Source organism: Bombus fervidus, chromosome 12 (assembly GCF_041682495.2).
Source record: "Bombus fervidus isolate BK054 chromosome 12, iyBomFerv1, whole genome shotgun sequence".
Lineage (NCBI taxonomy): Eukaryota > Metazoa > Arthropoda > Insecta > Hymenoptera > Apidae > Bombus > Bombus fervidus.
Genome location: NC_091528.1, coordinates 8,366,451 through 8,389,152, shown reverse-complemented (window position 1 = coordinate 8,389,152; position 22,702 = coordinate 8,366,451). Strand labels below are relative to the sequence as shown.

Below are 22,702 nucleotides of genomic sequence, written 5' to 3'. Positions count from 1 at the left end.
CACTTACTCTTTTCATATTATGGTGACAATTCTGAATAATTGAGCGGTGTATGGACAGCAACGTGTAGAATGTCGAGATAACAAGCTTCTGGGCAAAGATCTCATCGTCAATGTCTATTCCTCCAAACCAGCTTCTTCTTTTTTATCCTGGCACAAACAGTCGTTAACATTTATATTAAGAATCGAACTCATAATCGGTTTTATCTTTCGACTAACGTTATTTAAGAATACTCGATGAATATCGATATCATCTATCGATAGTATTATTTTAAAGTCGACTAGTTTGACATCTTTCGTTTAAAGGCAGCATCGTGAAGAAATCAAAGATTATCACAGGGTAAAATCAGGAAATTGTTAGAAATTACAGTTAGAAAAACAAATATTAATTGTAATACCGATGATGCATGTAGTGAAATAACGCCTTGAATACATGAAATTCAATAAATACAAATACAAAATCAAAGAAAAGATACGTACGAACTTGGAAATCCAACTGCCGATATAATTGTTACACTGTTTTATCGACATAATTCTTACTATCTTAGTGACTAAATATTCGAAATTATATATATACTTATGTATATACTTGCATAAACTATAGTCACTCTCTGTATCTCCTGTATATGTACATACGTAGTTCTAACATAAAAAGAGCTTCATCCGAAATTAAAATCTAAAAGATATTCGAAGCGAATAAATATTCGAAGCGAATAAATATTCGAAGCATGTATCAACACGTACTTATATGAACCACAATCAATGTCTGTACTTCATTTAGTTCTAATATAACAAAGCTGCATATGAAATTCAAATCGAAAAATGCTACTTGTTAGATGAATTACGCACGATCAATTATACAAATGTAAACCACATTGCTGACTACGTACTAGAATACGTGTTACATATCATAATATATATAAATACTACATAAGAAAACCATTCATTTTCTATTGTTACTAACAAAATGCTTATTTATTCAAATCAAAGTTCTAATAATTCATCGCAAAATCAAACGACGGAATCTTAAATCTAAGGGACGCCATAACTCACCTAATCGAACGCCTCCCTCCAATAATCTCTCCATCCAAATTTTCATACCAATCATTATACCGATCCAAAAAAACACACTACCCATAACATGATAATTTTCCACAATTTCTATCTGCCAAATAAATTGATCTAAACTCTTTTTCCTTACAATTTCCTTTAATTTACGTGACTTCGTGTCGATGGCGCCAAACATACTCGATCGTCGTATTCCACGTTCGAAAATGGCGGCGCGCGGGGACAGCCGAAGAGGTCGCTCGTGACGTTCGGGTATTTTCGCGGACCGGCGACTTCGAGGTATACGGGGTCTACGAGAGTCGAAGCACGGAGCCCCGCCCTGCCGCCCGCCAGAGCCCTGAAGCAGCAGTAGCAGGAACAGCAGCTCCGCTCGCTTCGTACAGTTTTTATTCATGAAAATAACTCTCTGAACGTCGTATCATTCGCCTAGTCATAATAAATCGCGGTACACGCTGTGGCCTGTTCCGTTCTTCGAGTTCAAGCAGTGACGGTTAACCTTAAAACGCAGTGGCGGTCGCGGTTGTGTCGCGAGACAGTAAATCGTAGTGAAACACAGACTCGTCTCGGTCGTTGAGGCTTCATCGCCTTAAGAGTGCGTTCGCTCTGTTTCTCGACGTGGTTCGAGACAGAGAGGTGTGAAAAGGAAAGTGCATAGTCATCGATGTGAGAAGCCGAAGCTAGGAAGAAGGCCCGCCGCAGCAGGAGGGAGAGAGCGAGAGGAGCTGTTCGTGGATACGAGAGGCCGATATATCGAGCCGGGAATTTAGACAACCGTAGGCTCCGTTAGGGAGCTCCAGGTATAATAACGAACATTCTTTTTCGTAATAGTTTGTAATTTTACAATTTCTATGCAGCGATAATGGCATCCTAACGATGCAGCCCTGATTGTGGCCCTTCGGCTCGATCGGAATAGCCAACATGGCGACCGCCTAGGCTACACTGTCAAATTTTCCTGTTCCGTCATCGCGGTTATTTTAACATCCACTACGTTCCTCTCGTCTGCTCGGTCGTCTGATATCTCGATGTTAGTGGGAATATCATTGGCTGACTGGCGAGGAATTTCGGTAAATCCTGATTTAACGACTTCTCGACATCTGAGTCAATGCCGGCTCCCGCTGTAATGAGATTCTTCCTGCTTAAGTCGAAGCTTTTTCCTCGTTCGAGAATTTTCAACGGCGTAGAAGTATAACGAGAACGAAAGCTTGAACATCGAGCAGCCTACGATTACGCAAGCTAAATTACTGCTGTAAGAACTTTTGCTTGACTAACGATATCTGAGATTACCACAAATTTACATAGGGGATCAATAATCATTAATTCACACGGTACAAGCGTCAGTATTTCGTTATCTATTAATGCATGTGTCGTATTTGTTATGAAACTAGTTTTTACATTTAAACTATTGTATTATCATAGAATATTTCTTTATTTTATGAATTTTTTGTTATAAAAACATGATAATTACTCGTGAACTGTTCGGTGTATTTTTATCGGTAATTTGATTTGGTATGGGAAATAATAAAATAATTATCTACTATTCAGTGTAGGAAATATTGGTAAGATGGCGCGAAATTTAGTCAGTGTAAAACGCCATTGTTGACACTTATTTAACTACGAAGCAGGCGTATTTGCGTTATCTTTTGATACAACAATAGCAGTAAACCGAATATTGCGTAACATTCGAGCACGAGTTTTTCACGAAAACAAACATAATTTACTTTAGTGTATATCTAGAACGCGTTACTTTTGCAAAAACGTGAATCCACGAGGTAAAAATAACACGACGCCGTCTTTATTCGTCGACTACACGTGTTCTCCAAAAATATGACACTTTCATCATCCAGTGCGTTTTCTAATTATTGCTCGAGGTTGAACATTAGACGTCCGGATGATTCTTCTGAATTTATATTTAGTTTCAAACGTTGCAATTATTACATTTACAATTTACGTACATCTTGAACAATAACTACTACACAACCAGTGATAATGAAATTACAGGCACCTGTTTTTAATTCGAGACTAACCTTGAAGCATGTCGCGTTTCTAAGAATCGTGAAAGCGATATTTACTTTACCAGTCGTTTTCAAGGTGATCGATCTTAAAAGCGACTCGAACGAACAGAATCACACGCAATATATCTTCGTTATCGTCGCGTTCCTCATTCTCTTCTTTAACGTTTCTTTTTTTCTTTTTTATTATTTTTCTTACCATGCTTTTCAGAGAGAGAGAGAGAGATTACGTTATTTCCATTCGAGCAATGAGTCACGTAAGAGAAACGAACGACAAAGGAAATGCAATCCGCTGGACGCATCGAGGACCTTGAATTATTGTCCAATAATTTCGTGCTACCCTTTTGCTATAACGCCCCGTATGGAAACGGAGCGATACCAGGCCAGGAATTTCGAACGCGTGAATTCCTCGCGACGTTCTTCTAATTGCTTCTGTTTCTAAAGCGAGGCGATAATTCGTTTGGTGTCTTTCTGTCGACTGGTATCAGTTTATCGGTCGAATTAACGTTGTCTGTCTCTTTGAACAAAGAACAGAGTCTAATTGCCTGAGTAATTTCTCGAGCGAGAAAAAGACAAACGAGGGAGCGACAGAAGACTCGAAGGGAAACTGTTGATTTTCCCTACACAAGCTTTGGATTGAACCTAGCGTTGACTCATATATTAACGAAGTAAGAGAGAAAAACAAAAAAAAAAAAAAAGAGGAGACGCGCAAGCCAGAGCAAAGACGGAGACTGCGTCGCGATTGGCCGACCAATTGCTGCACCAGAGCTATCTTAATCGTCTTTAATTGGTTCGAAATATAAAGTCGTCGCGGGTCTCGAAGACAAGTGGTGTCTTCGGTTCAATTGACAGCGTTCCAGTTGCAAGATACGACGTCGATCATATCTTTTATCGGTCTCTTGCACTCTCTATCAGAAAGAAATTATGTACGTTCAAGTGATTCACCAAGCCGGTAGATAACCACGGAAATCGTAGAAATGTAAACATTTACGATCGACTTCGATTACTGTATCACGATCGATAAGCTACGCGTGACGCTTCGTTCCAAGGAAACGTGTCTGACAAATTCAATCGTTGTAATTTTCCGAAGGATTTTATTTTCATTTTACGCACGAAGTTAATGCACGGCAAACAATCTAGAACGCGGGGAAAATAACGCTTATCGTAACGTGCGCGTCAGCCAAAATCCTTAGCGAGATAATACAGCAAATACATATTATTGATACTGCGTGTATCTTTTTCAATAGTTACTAATTCTTTTGCTCATCTATCGAGATATCTTACGTATATTTTTCATTAACAGAAATGAATGTAAAGGTTAATGATACTATATAGATGTAATAGATGTTATTCACTTGAAAACAATTTCGGTGACGCTGTTGGAATAGGAAGGAAAGAGGGAGAGGGATAGGAAAGGAAGGGAGAGTGCGTTTCATCCAGGATCTGCTAATGGACTCGTCAGTAATGCTACCTAGCAGGTCTGTGGCTTGCTTGTTGGTTAGCAGTACAGTTGGTGGAAGAGACACAGCGAGGTCATAAAATCGTCGAGACGTTAAAGTTGATATAATAGGAGAAAAAGAACTCGAGATTTTCGTTTAGAATAGGCATACTTGTTAATTCACGATCTATTGTTTCTTTGTATGCAGCGCATTTAAAAAAAGACTGTATAACATGCAATATGGAAAACAGGTTCTAGAAATAAGTTGATGAAGGAAAAATTGCAGTCATCTATATCTCTTAAAGAATGTTTGTTACTTATGTATCCGTTCCATTACATTTTAAAAGTAAGTGATATAGAACATTGATTAGGTCTGTTTCAATTAATAAATATTAGTTTATCAATGCGGTAGAGATAAGAACATTACACTTTACACTGTAATCCACTGTTTCGCTTAATATTCAGAAATGTTATATATCAGTGTTTAAGCCACTTTTGCTCCTTGAAGTTTAACGTGTTTTTCCGTATAAGATTTAATATTTTAATTCATTCCGTTTAACGTTTTAACTCACGACTTCACTATATCGCTTGCATCAATTATACTTCAAAGAGAATTTTATATCGCGTGAAAGTATTTCTTTGACGGCAAGTGTAGAAAAGTTGTTACAAAATTTCTTTCATTATTCTATTACATAAAGCAATATCCATTTGTAAATATTACAAACCAGGTGGAGATATCTCGCTCATGAGTGTAGAGGTGTTAACTGTATTGACATAGAATAAGTTATAATGTTGACAGAGAAATTCTATTATATATCTCTTTCATACGAAACCGCATTCAGTCACAAATATTGAAAAACAGGCACGTAAGATATCTCGTTCATAGAGGCAAAGGGGTTAATGACGATCACGTTTCACAGGATGGTTAGTAGGTCGCCGAGTACTTAGTCAATGCGAAAGTAATGCCAATGACGTACACTACCAGCAAATTCCCTTCTTTCCTGGCACCCTCCAACCCCCTCCGACCTGAGTTCGTTGCGGGGTCACGTCCTGTTACGCGTTCCCCTCGTCCGCCATGAATTGTTCCTTCTTCTGTTCGCTCAGTGGACGAGGGTCAGTGGAAAACGAGCAGAGGAAGGGTTGCTGATTTTAAAAGCTCCGGCTAGAGTTTGTTAGTTCCAGGAATTCGACGATCGTTAAATTTCTCTGAAGAACTTTCTTTTCGAGAGTGTCTGTAACAGATCATTAACGCGGTCACATTGCTGTAAATTAGTCAGAGGGTTCGTGAAAGGTGAGATTAGGGTTTGAATAAGACTCGAATAGATTTTTTTTCAGGATAGATGAGTTTTAAGTGATAATAACCAGATTAGGGTGGACAAGCAAACGTAGCTGTCTTTACAACAGTCCAGTTTCCTTTGAACTGGTCCACAAGCCTTCTGGATTCTTGGATAATCCAAACATTCAAATGCCCGCTTTACTCTCCCTTCTTCTTCTGACGTCACTGTGATTCGTAAAAATAGCGAAACGATCTGTTTGCGGCTTAATTTCTTAACACGTATTTATATACATTTCTGTGATACCGTTTGCATCGTCGAAAGTTCTGTCTTTCATTTCAGCACAAAAGAAGTACCTTCGTCTTTTTTAAATGTTATCAGTTTATCAGGACTTCGATTCAATATTGACCCAGAATTATTGTAATTTTAAGTGTATGTATAAATCAACCATTAAACCCCTAAGAATAATATGTATACAACTGTTTCAAAAACAAGTCAATTAATACTAGATAAGAGATAATTATTTCTTTTTTTCTTTCTTTTATAATGTATGCATGTAAATAACCATTGCGTGTTAAGTTTAATTATTCATGAAAGTATTCGATACAAACATGGATATTATGACTCATATTTCTGAAATATTATTAGTTTACTTAGATTGTAGTTCAGTAATTTATAAACTACTAAATCCTTAAGTAATATACAATTCGACTTCGTCAGAAATGAATCGGTTTCTATAAGAAAAACAGTTAATTGACGCTCTTTATATTTTTTAGGGTCATGTCTGAATTAAAAGAAAACTGAAGATACACACATATACCAGTATTGCTGAGAAAGTCAAACACGCACAAGCTCTACAACAAATTGACGAAAAATTTCATTAAACCGGAGTAAAGATCAAGATTAGAAGCGAGTGAAAAATCCTGAGTCGAGGAATCCCATATTCAGGTTACTTTCTGACGTCACGGAACGCCTTCTGACGTCATTCACCTGCCGTAGCTTGTCCGCAACGTATCTTCCGTCCCATTTCATCTCATTCGAGTTTCGTCGGCCTTCTATGTTCTCTTCTCTTCTCTACAATGCTAATGTTTAGTCGTCTCTATAGCCTATAAGTTAGGAGAAATATACGAATTTAGGATAGCTGGTTGTTCCGTGGTCGAGTTTCAGCCGCAGGGATTCTCGATCCACTCGATCTCTTACAGACTTTCTCGCTACACACAGAGAGATCTACGCACACATATAAATTTGGGACGATGTTTTCCCTAAGAGAAGGCATCGATCGAACCACGTAACCCCTCCATCAGGTATCCCTTCTTCGTCTTTGTGGGGTTGGGTGTACTGGGGACGAACGACTGCTGGTTTCAAGGGTGATTTCTTTTATTAAAGTCAATCCACGTTTTACACTTCTCATGCGACAGTGGGATCGACAAAGTTGGGAAAACAGCATGTGTGCATAGAAGTGATTCTCGTAGTCTAGATTTAGATATATTAAAGTAGTTCTGAACTGTTCGTAAACCGTAGATAATCGAACGCTTCTTCCATTCTTTCCTGTATAATAATTGGTGATAAGAGCGAGGATACTACCTCCTTGCTAGTCGAGTTTTACTAAACGCATGCTCGTAACAATGGCTCGTTGAATGCTCTTAAACAATGGTCGATGAGTAAGAATCGAATGTTTTAATAATTACGTTCGATTATAGTACGCGTCTGTTGGAAGTTTTTAAGGGGAAAAGCTAGGCGAAAGAAAACGAACAAGTGTTTCTCTTTGCGATACCGTTTGCAGATTGATTGATAGATCGATCGGCTTGCGTCACGGTTTATTTTAAACCAACGTGTTCTTTATGCACGTACTATTCTGAGATGCCGTGCCAAAAATTGAGGACTCGCGTGAAAAGTAATTCTCTGTTCACTTCTCGCGTTTTGGTAGTATACACTACGCGGCAGAAATCGGTGTGATTTTGTTGGAACGAATTATTCTTGTAATAGGTAGGTTCGCGAGAGCTCGAAGGGATTCGCAGCCTTTTGTTTTTCTGATCTCGTTGGTGAATTGATAAGAAGTTTATTAACGTGACTAAAAGCCAGCCACTTCTGCCTGGCTGCAAGCTGATCCTCCCCGGTTCTACGCGGTCGAAAAGTAGGTCGTGCTGATGTGAATTACAGTCATCAGCTGTAATACCACAATATCATTCCGTAGACGCAGCCAGTTCCGCGGTAACGAAGCCTCTTTATCTAAGAATAGTTTGTAATTAATATCCTTAGTATCTGTTTCATCGTAACATTTCACACGTAACTGTACCATTCCTTGCAATTTCTCAATTACGCAACAGAAAGACTTTCTTTTAATACTTTCCTTCACGAAGAGAATACTCTTTCTCTTGATGCAGTAAATATCGCATAGGATTTAATATACAATGAAAAATTCTTACATACGTAAAATATTATTAAATGTTGTGGTAGGAAACACATCTATAATGGAGTATGCTAGAATGAATGCTATAACGATCAGTTTCTATCAATAAATTCAAGATGCTGCAACAAGAATAGATACTGCAACAATATTGGTTTGTTCTTTTTATGAGTAATTCTTTTGATTATTTATTCTTTTCATCTTATTTGATTATTTATATCTTTTATTAGGAAAAGTTTCATGTTCATGGGTTAACATGTATGGAGAATGGATAAAAATTAAATGAATTAATTTGGTGTTATATAATTTATATCCATCTGTAAACCGTATATCTGCAATGAATTTTTCCAAACGACAAATTCGTCCTCTTTTTGTCGTTATTTGCAAATGAAGAAAACGGGACGAATAAATACGTTAGAATTTAATATTTTAATATTTGCAACATAATATAAACGAAGTAGTAAATCTAATTAAATACAATATGTTATACTACACTGTACTTTGTATGTTCGTCAGAATCGGCAGTTCTACAAAGGATGCCCGTTTTTTGTGTGACCGCAAAACAGAGTCGACCCTCTGCTGTACGCCGCAGTACCGGGAAGGGCCTAATTTATGGCACCCTCAAGTATTTGTCGCTTTCACTTGCCGAGCCCCATGGTAACAGAAAACCATTCGAAACTCTCCACGCTTCTACAACCTTCTCCAAAATACTTAACAATTTATACAGTGTTTCTTTCTCTAGAGGTCGCAAAAAGAGGAGCCACCATTGACCCAATCACTGTATATATGCAGTGTGCATATATGAGAACTGAAAGTCAAAATGTAAAGTAAAAATAATTTGAAATTAGTCACTAGATTGGGAATATTTATACAAATTCTCATTTCTATAAAGGCAAGTAAAAGAATAGAATCTAAGCAAAGATTTGTTTTACTTACCAAATAGTATAATAGGTAATTAGATTTTGTATATTTTATGTACATTCTGTGCGTTTGTACACTTCTAAATCTCCCATAAATGTATAAAAATCCGCAGTCTATCGATCACACATACACGGCGCAGACAATATGTATCATCTTTGATGTCGCAACAAATGTTCGATCAACGACTTCTTCTTTCGAGGCCTCTAGCGAGAGAATCATCTTGTATTTCATTCTCGCAGGAATAAGCGAGAACAACAAATGTATTATATGAAACAAACATTTCGTCTATGTGGAAATTTGCTGGCAGAAATGATTTTGGACGTGGAAGCACGACGAATAAGCAAACACAGAACGGTTATGCTAGAAACAAAGCGTGTACGAGCACTCGTTGGAACGAAGTCTTGGCAGGTGCAATTCCAACAAGCGTTCCAACGGCGATCGTCGACACACGTTGCACGCCCGCCTAGACCTTTCGTGGCTTCTCCCATTCTTTCTCGCCGTTTTCTAAAGACCGTTGGGCCGTGCCAGGGACTTCGTTCGAAGTACACACTTGGTGTGAGGTACTTGGCAGCCACGCTGTTGTGTACAGCCGGAGACGAAAGCAGATGGGGAGAGAAAAGAGGGAGAGTTAGAGAGAGAAAAGGAGAGATCGTATTGGACGTTGACCCGCGTGGTTCAACTGTTGCTCCCATTCGCGCATCCGGGAACGCGTGTAGGAAGGCCTGGGGATCCCGATGATAGAAGAGTCTTCTGTTAGATAGGTCTACCAGCCCTCCCCTCCATCCAGTTGAATGCCTGGAGAATGACAAAGCCAGACGATTCGCGCGAATACTATAGATAGAGTATAGAGGAAAATGTTGGCTGCCTCCTCTTCCTTGATAAGGCAGATTAAGCAGAATGTAGGTCGAACATCGATGGACTTGAGATTTTTCTACACTTACTTAATCGAGACGCATTCTGGGTTATTAATTATACATTCTCACGATATTTGTTCTAGTTGCATGGAGATTATTAAAATGGCTCTCGTATAGCTATGTATACATAGCGCAGTTGCAACGTTGTAATTGCATAGTCGTGTTCTGGTTTCACATAAGTTATTTAGACGTTGTTGTATGGTTTGTAGATAGTAGTCGACGCGTAATATCAGCCTCTTGAAGATTAATGGAATTTTGTAGCACTTGCCGTGCATCGCCGATGACGCTTCGAATTCAAGACAACACATCAAATTGCCTGCTATCTAATTTTTAACTCTCTATATACGAAGGGGCTTCCCCTACAAATCTTCGAAGATCTCTCTACTGTAAATTATTTTCTAAGTCTCAACAATTCTGTAATACCAGCATCATAGAGGAATCAAAATAAATAAGAAATTTCTTTACGATTTCTTACGATTCGGCGAATCCTCTGATAGCAGACTTATATGACTTCCTGAATATGTATATACTGGCGAACGCGTATTTCTTAAAATAGTTCCAGGGTTACCTGGAAGACCAAGATGACCAAATATTTAGCAACGTCGATTCTGTATATATTTCCCAAGAAAATCAGTTCGCCAATCTCACTCTGTTTGAATCGATTATATCAAGTCGGGGATCGTGTTGAACAACGATTAACACGATCCTCCGAGCATGCTACCGCCAACGGCAACCTGTCACACGGTCGACAATGGCGTCATGGCGACGCCGGTAGTCAGCCGGTACGCGGGCGCCGTGGCGCCAGCGTCGCTTATCCCTTCCCTTTGCTCATTTCATCCGCCCAGGCGGTCTTCTCTTGAAACCACGTCCTCCCTGGGTGTGGTTCGAAACAGTGTCGAAGGTTGTGTCCAGTTTACATCGTATCTTAACTCCTTCAGCTTTTATTCGTTAGAGTCTCGAGTATCGTTTCATTTCTTCTCTCTGAAATCATTCGGCAAGACACACAGCGTTCGCGTGTGTACTCTTTACCTAGCGTACATAACGAAGAGGGAGAGGTTGAAGAGAGAAAAGGAGAGGGTGAAAGCTTACGAGAGAAAGAGACAGACTATAGTGGGGCGAGCCACGGCTGTTCATCGATTCGTCGCTACCACGGTTCTGTGAACGTGGCATGAAAAGAGAACCAGCACCACCAATGCGCGCATTTGACCGGTTCTCGTGCGTGTGCGTGCGTGTGCCCGGTTCTCACTAGAAAAAGTGCTTTTTCTTCCGGTTTTCACTCGGACGCTGGGCTCCTAACAGTTCCTGGCGTTCCGTCGACGGCGCAATCTGGCGGTAGACCACGGGTTCAGAGAGACCACCCTTTGCCCTCTGCACGAATCTTCCACGCAGAGAGGTTATGTTTGCTCGAGATTCATGACGCTCTGACAGGAGTGGAAGGTGGACGGAGCGGGTAAGTCGTGGCCCTTCTGCGTTTCTTTCCTCCAATTTCGCGTATATTATAGGATTTTGGTGAATATTTAAAAGTTGAAAGTAGATTCGTTCGAAGGAATTGGTTATAATAGGAAATTTTAGTGGAATCGTTTCTACGATTTATCGGAATATGGTATTATATTTTGAAAAAATTTGTTAGAGGGTGAAAGGGTTTTTTATTTCTTCTTATAAGACTCGGTTTCTTTTTTATTCTTTTTCCTTTTTCCTTCTTTTTCGAAAGACGTGTAGTATTATATTCCGTTTCCTACTGTTTGATCATGCGCCGAACGATTCCATCAGTTCCGGAAAATGAGAACACCTTGCGTTGGATCGACAACCCTCGGGTTCCCCGGGTTGTGAGACCTTTTGGAGGTGAAGGACGCTCGTTGCCACGAAATTTCAATGTAGCTTAAAATATTAAGTTACTGGCGAGACTGGGGGTGAGACTGAATGAACAGTGTTGTATAGTACAAGTTGATGAAAAATTGGAGAAAATATGTTTAGAGTATTAAGGGTGGTCTCATCGTGGGAGAAGTTTGAATTATTAAACAGATTTACCAGAAGTTCGTAGGTTACTTTGCTTCGTACGTAATCGGTTCGTTAGCTATAAATAGCACGCTAAAACACTGTTCTCGCGTACACTTTACACGAACTATTATTTTTATTTTTTACTTTTCTTTTTCTAGTGTTAAAAAAGATGTGGGAATTTCTATCGAAGTTAGCAAAATAAGAGTTGATTCTCGCTGATATTGAGAACACTATACTTTTTCATCCAACAATGGAAGATTAATGACGCTCCATTAATGCACAAACAAAGAAACATGTTGACCGTGACACGAATCTGCCAACGAATGTGGCAGGTTGACTAAAAATAGATTAATAAAAATATAATAACCATTATACTATATCATAACCTTTCTGGTGGTGAAATGTAAAAATTAATAGAAGAATCTGTTTATAGAAATGTATTCTCAAGTTAGAATATATTCCATCTTCTATTTCTCATATACTTAAAATACATCTTGTATTCAACTATGATTATATTATATCCTGTCATTTAAAGCTAAATTTTCTAAGATTTTCTATCCATCTAATTCTGCAAAAAATGAACCATTTCATATGTTGAGCAATTCATTTTGAAACTACCATTATGTGGATCACCTCTTCATGTAATAAACACGATACAATATATTCTTCAATTCATTAAATTTATAAAAATCCCTACTGTCAAGTTCTTGAGTCTAAAAGGAAGAAATAACTTGGAAGAGAGTTATTACTAATAATTTGTGTGATTCTGATTTCAGGGGTGGCAACGATCTCGCTAGGAGGTGTCGAAGCTGGCGCGTGGGGCGGGAGAGTCAGCGGTGGTCTGGCTCTGGTTCTGGTGGTAGCGGCGGAAACGGAAGCCGCGACAGCAACAGATCAGAGAGAAGGCCTGGAAAAGGCTGGTGCAGCCCCCTCAACGAGAAAATTCGATCGTCTTCTAGTTCTTCTTTCTACCCTTCCCGTTCTTGGTGGTGGTATACTTGACGATATTCATCGGTCATCGAAAGAAACGTCGGTGGCGTGACACTGGGCCCCAACCACTTTCGAGCCAGAAGACGCACAAAATAGGATTAATCCGTTCCTAAAGAATCATATTTTAGGAATCTCATTCGTCGGAGGTGTTCCGCCTCCTCCTCGAGAAACACCCTTTTCCACCCTTAACGGGTAATCACGTTTATCGCATCATTAGACAGGCATCATGAGTGAAGTTGAAACCCTTCGTCAGGAGGCTGACAAGCTGAAAAATGCCATTCGAGTAAGTCCATTTGTTATTCTGTATTTCATTGAACATCGACAATTAGCTTCATTCACGTGTAATGTAAAGTCGTGTAAAAAGATTTCTTCTAGGTAATTGTGGAAAGTGAAGTCAATTTCTGGAACAAAAGGGAATGTTAATTGTCTAAGTAATTCACCAGTAATTACAGCTTTCAACGTGGGTGAATTACTTGTTACTCTGTAGAATAGTAGTAGATATTCTGTAAAACGAAGTACTTAGAGAGAACAATTGTAGATTTAGGTAGCTGCTATGAAATGATTATAACGAATGTAATTCGTATTGCTGGCCACAGCTGGTTCGTTTGATGATGTTAACTAAGCGCACGTACTTGCTATGGAATTTCATATCTCGACCGTTTCCTGTCAATGAATTATCTGAAAACCGTAAGAGATAGTGACTTAGCGATAGTATTGGGCGGTAGCCTTCGTTTAACTGGAATACTTAACGTTTTACACAATTATGGATCTCCGTTGATTCACTAATAATCTAGTTAGATTACTATTGTATAGTTCGTAGTTGAAATTCATGTAGCACTTTGTACGTTCTCCTTGTTTGCCGGCAATCTTTAAAACATCGAGGACAAAGCAACAGTTCTACATGCAACAGCGGTGTATTGTCTTAACAGAAAAAAAGTCTAGGGCGTCTCTCGGCTCGAAGTGCACTTGGCATTAAACAACTGGCCCCTATTCTCCCCTAACGAGCCAGTAATTTTTTAGGTTTTGTTGCACTCGACCCTAGGGGATTGAAACAAAATCACAATTGTTTATTAAAACAATACTTCCGTGTCTTGTTCCTTTCCTTTATACAATTTATTTAACTCCATATCTGCATTTTTGCGGTAAGAACAATTATTAATGTTTGCCAATTTTTCAGAATCAATATTGAATATCATCGTAAAGTATAAAAACACTATTAGAAGATAGTTACCTCAAAATAAACCACAGGAAATCTAAACTTCTCATTCGTATCGCTAATTTACATTCAGAATTTCATCCCCAATCTAACTTTAAAAATCTGTTTTTAAAGACAAATAATTTTCCAGTGCTTCGAGTGATCGATCGATCGTCCTACATCACGGTGTAAGAATCGGTTCGAGTTAAAAGTTGTTGCCGTTTGAAAAATACTCGTCGATGGCAATCGGTGGATTCTCCACTTGTATGGTGGTGGAAACGTGAAACTCATTGTCAGAGGTGGTAGTAGTGTAGCGTGTGGTGGTGGTAGGGCGCGGCATAACCGTCGCTTCACTCTGATCAATACGCCACCGTTCCTTCTCTCTCTTACTCGATCTGCCTTTCTCTCTTTTCCTCTTACCCGCTTACTCACGTTCTATCTTGTTCCTTCTCGCCACCTGTTTCTCTCTTTCACCCTTCTCCGGTGCGTGCGTGAAATTACACGCATCGCCAGGCGAGCGCCCGTAATAAATAGACTGTACGTTCTTAAATACCCTCGTAACAGTATTTCAATAATTTATACACATCGCGACTACCCTCTCACTATTCGTCGACCCTTAATTGAACAGTCGAGAGTAATTCGATGTGAGCTTCGAGTACTGAGAACGCTGCATATAGTCATTTTCTTATGCCAGCGCGAAACAACGTTAATTAGGATGCTTAAACCAAGCTGTGAATAGGGTCTAGTCTTCCGTCGTTAAATGCATTATCGTCTTTTCACTCGTTTGGGAAGACCAATTTCGAGAGTTTAGAACTGTAAAATTTATTTAAGAGTTAGCGATTTTGTTTATGGATGTACATGTAATGTATATGGAAATACATGTAATTTATAGAACGCCATAAATTAGCCTTTTGGCGCATCCGGTTGTGACTTCTGAGCTTTCAATACAGTCAAAACGAAATATTTTCACGTGATATTTTTAATTCGTGTTCATTCAAAACTGCGTTTTAAGTATAAACTTTATTTCATTAAGTTGTATGTAAAATAATAGCTATATTAAGTTTCATGTGTTATTTATATTTGTTTTTCAGGATGCTAGGAAAGCAGCATGCGATACGACGTTGGTTCAGGCCACGTCGGGCATGGAGCCTATCGGCCGGATACAGATGCGCACAAGACGCACACTTCGCGGTCACTTAGCCAAGATTTATGCGATGCACTGGGGAAGTGATTCGAGGTATAATTCTGTATGAACAACGATTTTCAATCAATTTTTCTGGTAATTAAATATGAAAGAGAAACTACAGTCGTTCCATTTGATTGACAGAAATTTAGTATCAGCGTCGCAGGATGGAAAACTAATCGTGTGGGATAGCTACACCACGAACAAAGTTCACGCGATCCCTTTACGCTCTTCGTGGGTAATGACCTGTGCGTACGCACCATCAGGTAGTTTCGTGGCCTGCGGTGGGCTGGATAACATTTGTTCCATCTATAGTCTTAAAACTAGGGAAGGCAATGTAAGAGTTAGCAGAGAACTCCCAGGTCACACTGGGTATTTGTCCTGTTGTCGATTTTATGATGACAGTCAAATTGTCACTAGTTCTGGTGATATGACTTGGTAAGAAACATTTATTTTTATTTTCTATGATATTCCATTGATCTGTTCCTAACTCGCATCACCTGCATAACAATATACTACCACACATGAATTAAAATGTGTTACTTTCTTCTATTTAGGAAGATATCCTGAGAACGAAATCATAAAGAGAATTGTGAACGTGCAATAAAAATATATCCTATCCTATCCATTCCCTTCCTTCTAGTTTTTGGTTTCTTCCCTCTGAATGGTAATTATATAACCTAGAAAAATGTTTCGACTGCGTCGCAATGTTATGTTGTTTTTAAATTAGTGCCCTGTGGGACATAGAAACTGGTCAACAGTGTACCTCCTTTATTGGTCACACGGGCGATGTAATGTCCTTATCCTTGGCTCCAGACACGCGCACATTCGTATCTGGTGCGTGTGATGCCAGTGCAAAATTGTGGGACATTCGTGAAGGAACTTGTAAGCAAACTTTCCCGGGTCATGAGAGCGACATAAATGCTGTTACGGTAAGAGCTTAATCTGCTAAATTTTCTAGCTAATTATATCTTATCTGATTTATCTTGTAGTGTTGTGAAACTGCTGAAAGTTTCTATTAGAAAAACTAGTTATAAAGGAAAATTTTAAAAGATCTATAGTTCTTAATGTGAATTATTTTATTATATTCAGTTCTTCCCGAATGGATACGCCTTCGCGACGGGTTCAGATGACGCAACGTGCAGACTTTTCGACATTAGGGCAGATCAAGAACTGGCGATGTATAGTCACGACAATATTATCTGTGGTATCACCAGTGTAGCGTTCAGCAAGAGCGGTAGATTATTACTAGCCGGTTACGACGATTTCAATTGCAATGTTTGGGATTCTATGAAAGCGGAACGAGCTGGTACGTACTACTCATTATAGATTGTCAAGATTGCCTTCAGAAGAGGAGAGAAATTTTATATTAAGCCCTTCTCTCTAATTTAATTCTTCTTTAGTTGTTCCTATTTTGATTGGCGAAATGTCACTAATTAAAGTTATTTTATATCATGTAGCGCAAACTCACAATAGATTTAGTAATTTTATAATATCAAATTATTCGACCAAAATCCTTTTCTCTTTCAAATGCAGATCATAAAGCATTGTTGTAAGCATATGTTACATAGAAGAATCGAATCTATAGAAGTGGGATGTTTTGAGACATTCTATTTTTATTTTACAGGAATTCTCGCTGGTCATGATAATCGCGTCTCATGCCTTGGTGTTACGGAAGATGGTATGGCCGTCGGGACGGGTTCATGGGACTCGTTTTTGCGTATTTGGAACTAACTTGGGGTTCATCCCAAGACGTTTCTCAACAGAACCAACTGCAAATCAGCATACAGTATAAGCATTAAATATCACCACTTGGCCACCGAAGTCGGCGTGTCTGTGTCCTCAACGGAGGAGAATTACTCTCCAAGTTCACCGGAGTTGACGTTGATTAGAAAGTTTGGACATCCGCTAGACAACAGCAGTAGAAAGACCCACGGCAATAGCGGCAGTAGCGGCAGCGAATTTAAGAACGTTTTGGGTTGTGGTGGTAAAAAGGACTACCGGAGACGCGTCGTCGATTTAACCTGGCGACGTGGCAAGGTCGGGGATAAAATCACTCGTGAATATCAGCGCTTCTAGTATATGAGTATACCGTTTATTCGATATACTTTAACGTACGAATGATGATGATGATGATGATGATAATGATGATGATGATGATGATAATTGAGAAAGAAGCGTGGCGAAAGGAAGAACGACAGAACGGAGAGGAGCACCAAGGCTGACAGCCATATCTCTCCGATGTCGTGCGCGTTACTTCCTTTTTCTCCTCCCCTTTCTCAAGGAGTACTTGACGAACCTTCGAAGAGAACGTGCTGTTGATTATATATCTTGATAGCGTCTCCTCGAAGATCTTCCCAAATTCAAAGGTTGAAACAAGAATCGATTTCCGAGACAACATCCCTCGTCCAGAGGTCTACGTTGTTGGAAGCGTTTTATTATGAATAAGAAAAAAAGAAAAAAAAAGTGGTTCCGAGCGTTCACTGCCGATGAAGCGCCGACATGGCTGCTCCGGCGGTTGATTTTACATTTCTTTTCGACACGCACGAAGCAAGTCGTACCAGGCGAGAACATGATGTGAAAAGAACGAAAAAAAAAAAGTATGGTCGCTCGTGCACGACACAAAAGAAACATGATCATCAAAACTATATATACATATATATATTATATATATACGTATGTCGACGAGCAACCAAGATTACGATAATCTCGCATATTGCATTCAACCTACACGCACACCGTACGCACGTGTATTAATACGTACATAGAAAACTACATACATACATTTGCACACAAAACGCGAAGTACCGCAAACAAAAGGCATCTGCTATTAAGTACATAGTGGGTCATCCACGAGCCTCGACATATAAGTCACTATCTCTGATCATGTTTTCTCTCTTTCTTCCGTTTTCTCTTCTTTCTTTTTACGTTTCAAATTTCAATTCTCCTTTGTCGTGGATTTCCTATCCTTAAAAGGGATGGCTAGTTAAAGAAAATGGGAAAAAAATGATTCGCGAAGATTGCATCGTTTCTTGTGACTATAATCGCCGAGTTTGCATTAATATCTGTAATTTTTATAGATTTATCCTTATTTATTTTGTATAGACCTTATATGGAGACCATCTTATATATGTTCTTGTGTCCTTTTCTTTTTTTCATTTTTTGTTTGAAAAACTGAGTGAATGTTCGAGTTACGGAGATTGTTAGAGAGTGAACGAGTTCAGAAGTAAGAATGAGTGAAAGGTCTCGAAGGCGCGGCCCGTTGCGAATCAAAACAAGAATCTGCATAAAAATCTGATTAAAAATTCTACGGTAATTCCTATGTTGTTTCTTCAGCTTACCTTTCATCGAAATCTGGTTCGTCGCGTATGAAAGGGTATGCTGTTGAACGAAAAAAACGATCGACAACGCGAGATAATAAAATGAACAAAATAAAATGTACTTTGCCTCGCCGCGGATTTAATGCTCGCTCGCGAGGGACCAGCATGAAGTATGAAGAGAAAGAATATTTAAATGTAACGTGTAATCGTTTAGTTTATAGCCTATCCTCTGTTTCTCCAGTTAGAAAACAGCGAGACCGAGAAGAGTTCCTTCTAACTCTCATCAAAGCAGAACCCTACACCTTTCTCTATTATGTCGGTCCAGAACCGAAGAATCCTCGAAAGTGCAAGGAAAACACGTATTCTCCGACGAAACAGTCGTCCTAGAAGTTCCTTTGAAATAGGACCCAAAGAATCACGGATCGAAACTACGGACCGCAAAACCAAACTCTCTCTCTCTCACCCTCGCCGTCCTTTTCGTTTTTTCTCTTCTTCGGTTTCTTCTGATAAGATTTTTATCGTTTCCATCAACCACTTTTTACGATTGTGTTTTTAATTATTATTCTTCGACTTTCTTCCCTCCATCGTCTCCACTCCTATCTTTTTTTTTTTTTTTTTTTTTTTTTAATCGCTGTCACCTGTTGTGTTCCTTCCATTGTCATCTATTCTCTGTCCTGTTTTTGTCGAAGAAACTAGGTGTTTAAACTGTGTATGCATTTAAAGTAATAATATTAATGATAATGTTTAATATTAATATTAATAATGATTGTAATTTATAATTATTAATATTTAATATATAAGTATCTAAGAAGATAACGATGAATCTACTTGTTCAGTACCGCAGGATTACGGTCCAATCGCTTTCCGGTGACCACGCTGTCACATCCATTTGTTTTTAATCGGGTTCATTATTTCCATATAACATTGTTTTTTTTTTTTTTCCTATATTTTATTGCATTCTTATTTGCATTTAATATTCTGGTGATCAGCAAAGACGTTATACAACATGTACGACTTATTGCGATCTTAGTGGTTTAATGTAAATTGCTTTGAATATATTTTAACCACTGTTGGTTCCTGTTGAGATCATCAACTGTTAAAGAAAAATGGCTGACTGAGTCAGTAAGGGAAGCGTGGCTTCCGGAACGCGAAAACCACCAATTGTTTTCCTAACAGAACAAGTATGTAATCTGATTTAAAAAGAAAAAAAGAAAAAAAAACTGTTAAAGGAACTATCAAGAAGTCTTTAAGGAGTTTCTAAAGACGTTGTTCTACCATTGCGTTACAAGCAGATAAATGAAAAATACTTTTCCTGAACGATAACATTTAGAATCAGTTTTTTGATATCACTCTTTTCGACTAATCGCGCTTATGTCACACGCCTCCATATCTTCTAGCGACCAATTAGGCAAAAAATAACAAGATATAACATAAAAAATCTTTTCTCCGCGCCAATACGAAATGAAGGCCTTCTTCCTTCGGTTTTTACGATAGTTTTGACATTTGAAATTTCAAAACAAAAACAGATATTTTCTTCTTTTGAAAAGAACAGAGACCTTAGTTGTCTGCGTAGAGCATTGCAACGGTGTTCAAAATGAAGGAAGAAGGGTACTTAAATATTTAAAAAGAAAAAAGGTTATAAAACGAAAAGAAAAAAAAAATGGAAACACAAGATCTGTGCTTTTTGTATTTCGTAATTCCGTGGCCTCTCCGAGAAGGCTTCTCGTTTTTGTATTTCGAAGCCTCGAGCCACTGAAGCAATATGGTTTCTTATTCTTTGTACGAATACAAAAAAATATATATAATATATATTATATTATATATATATTATACTATATATATATAATATATATATGTACTATCGAATAGTCATACAAAATTAATGATTTATTAAGTCTCTAGTCATAGTAACGACAAACGCAAGAGTAAACCAATTAAAAAAAGGAAAAAATATGAAAGAAAACGCAGAAGTTTGTGTAAATGGAGCAGTTTGTTATTCATTTTGTTCTTTTCTTTACTATTCCCGTTGGTAGTTCTCCTTGTCCGTGGACAAGGATGCGAGTGCTGGTTTTGAATCGTTTAGTTAATCGAATGCATAGGGAAACCGTGATAATATATCGGATCGATTGTGACATCAGGAACAACAGCATGAGAAAACAAGTGAAGGAATAGATTTTTTTTCTGAAGTCATAATAAGGTGAATAAAAGTACTTGGAAAAAATGAAACGTGGCGTTTTGGTTATTTTTTTACCGCTCGTTTTCTTTTTCTTCGCCATCATCCCGACCTCTCGTAAATAATTTTTCTCATTCGACGTTTCTCGCCTGTTTTCTTTTCTTTTAATTTCTCGTTCGTTCGATCGATGAGAGTCTCCGGCGAATACTTTTGGGTCCTATTTCAACGTGAAAAAGCGGCGAAACACACGATGAGAAACGAAGGAAAAGGAAGAGGTGGAAAAACTAGTGGAACTCATTTTAGTAAATCCTTTTACGATGGACGATAAGAAGCCATTAGCAATACTGCCTCTTTCGAATTACGAGCGAATATAAAGTACGATATATATAAATATAATATATAGTGCGTGTATATTATGTACAAAAGAACGCTTAAATAACGCGTGATACGCTGTTTTAAGTGAACGAAACGCCAGGACATAGCCAAAGAACGCGGAAAGAAAAGTGGCGGCAGCTGATGGAAAACGGAAGTGAGTTTGCCAAGAGGTGAATGAAAAAAACCGGAAATATATTCAAAAAGGAAGGTATATACATTCATCAAGAAACATACGTTTACATACAAAAAGATAACTAAGAGGAAGGATGTCTTCGTTGTTAAATGATAGATAGTTACAAGGATTTCTCTCAACACTTTTTATATAACGATAATAACAACAATAAAATAATAATAAATTATTATCGACGGCTAGACTAGCTCTCATTTGAGTAATCATCCTTCGTGAACGACGTTTTCACGAGGCACGAAGTCGGCGTTTCCCGCGTTTTTATCGTCTTTAAGAACGTAGGGGAAAATAAACCTTGTTCTTCACCCAACAAAGAAAAAACGACTAAGGTAGATTTTTCGTGGACTCGACAGAGAGATCCTTGTTCTTGTTGTAACGCGTTTCGAGCCTCGTGGGTGCCCCTGTCAATCGTCATCGTCATCAATACGATACGTCATAAGAAAGAATCGTTTTCATAGATGTAAGAAGAAGGAGAGGCGAATGAAGAGACTACGGAAGAACCTTCGCTGTACGAAGAGGATTTTCATAAGAAAAATCTATGTGTTTTTGAGGATGGATGCAACTCAAAAGATCCATGTATCAGAGTGTGATAAGAATCGGTATCAGGTGAAAAGTTCGTGGGTGGAAGACGGCTGTCCTTGAAACGGTTCTTTGAAAGTCGAACATTCCGGAGGCATTCGCGCTATCCATTAAGTAGCTAATCAAGTTTAGAAGAAAAAAAAAAAGAAAAAAAAAATAAAAAACGTGCGACGTAGTGTGTTTATTCAGAAACTGCAGTTAAGGAATATTGCCTGATGAATGTTTCTCGTACACGTAGCTATCGCCATAGCTGTATCTGTATACCGCCTCGAAGTTTTTTCAATATAGAGAAAAGAGAATTGTGCGTAGAAATCCAAAGAGACATCACAATCGCGAATCGACCAAAAACCGCATTCGACATCGAGAGCGAACCTGGCGTGATTTCTATGCGAGACTGAAGTCATCAAAGACTCCTGTTAAGATTCCTCTTTTGCGTTCTTTTTTCGTTCTTCTCCTCCCATGCCGCGTGTACACGCAAAACGTAGCGAAACATCTCTATAATCCATCAAATATACAAAACGCATACGGCTGGCATATACACACCTACACACTAAATATACACATGTACACATATGTTCACGTTGCATTCTATTCATTCGATGATCTGTACATAGCGTGTTCGAGAAATCGATCGCGAAATTTCTCAAGGAACGTGCACCAGCGAGAAACACCAC

General features: G+C 38.6%; 1 protein-coding gene and 1 long non-coding RNA gene across 6 annotated transcripts; one reads left to right on the top strand and one right to left on the bottom strand.

Annotated features, from left to right (window-relative positions):
* The first annotated feature begins 1,357 nt into the window (after positions 1-1,357).
* On the top strand, positions 1,358-21,496 carry Gbeta13f (guanine nucleotide-binding protein subunit beta-1). Of its 5 annotated transcripts, XM_072014403.1 has the most exons (8): positions 1,359-1,862; positions 1,920-2,311; positions 12,803-13,299; positions 15,303-15,448; positions 15,539-15,832; positions 16,125-16,326; positions 16,487-16,703; positions 17,022-21,496. In XM_072014403.1, the coding sequence occupies exons 3-8, from the start codon at positions 13,243-13,245 to the stop codon at positions 17,126-17,128; spliced, it is 1,023 nt and encodes a 340-aa protein (XP_071870504.1). In that variant the 5' UTR covers positions 1,359-1,862; positions 1,920-2,311; positions 12,803-13,242; the 3' UTR covers positions 17,129-21,496. The 5 variants fall into 5 exon arrangements, with proteins under 5 accessions (XP_071870505.1, XP_071870506.1, XP_071870504.1 ...); XM_072014404.1 differs by lacking the exon at positions 1,920-2,311 and having other exon boundaries at positions 1,358-1,862; positions 15,303-15,458; XM_072014401.1 differs by lacking the exon at positions 1,920-2,311.
* Positions 9,206-10,768, bottom strand: LOC139993028 (uncharacterized). Its single transcript, XR_011801272.1, has 2 exons — positions 10,677-10,768; positions 9,206-10,596 (listed from the first exon to the last, which is right to left on the bottom strand). It is a non-coding gene; the product is annotated as an uncharacterized lncRNA (long non-coding RNA).
* Positions 21,497-22,702: the final 1,206 nt, after the last annotated feature.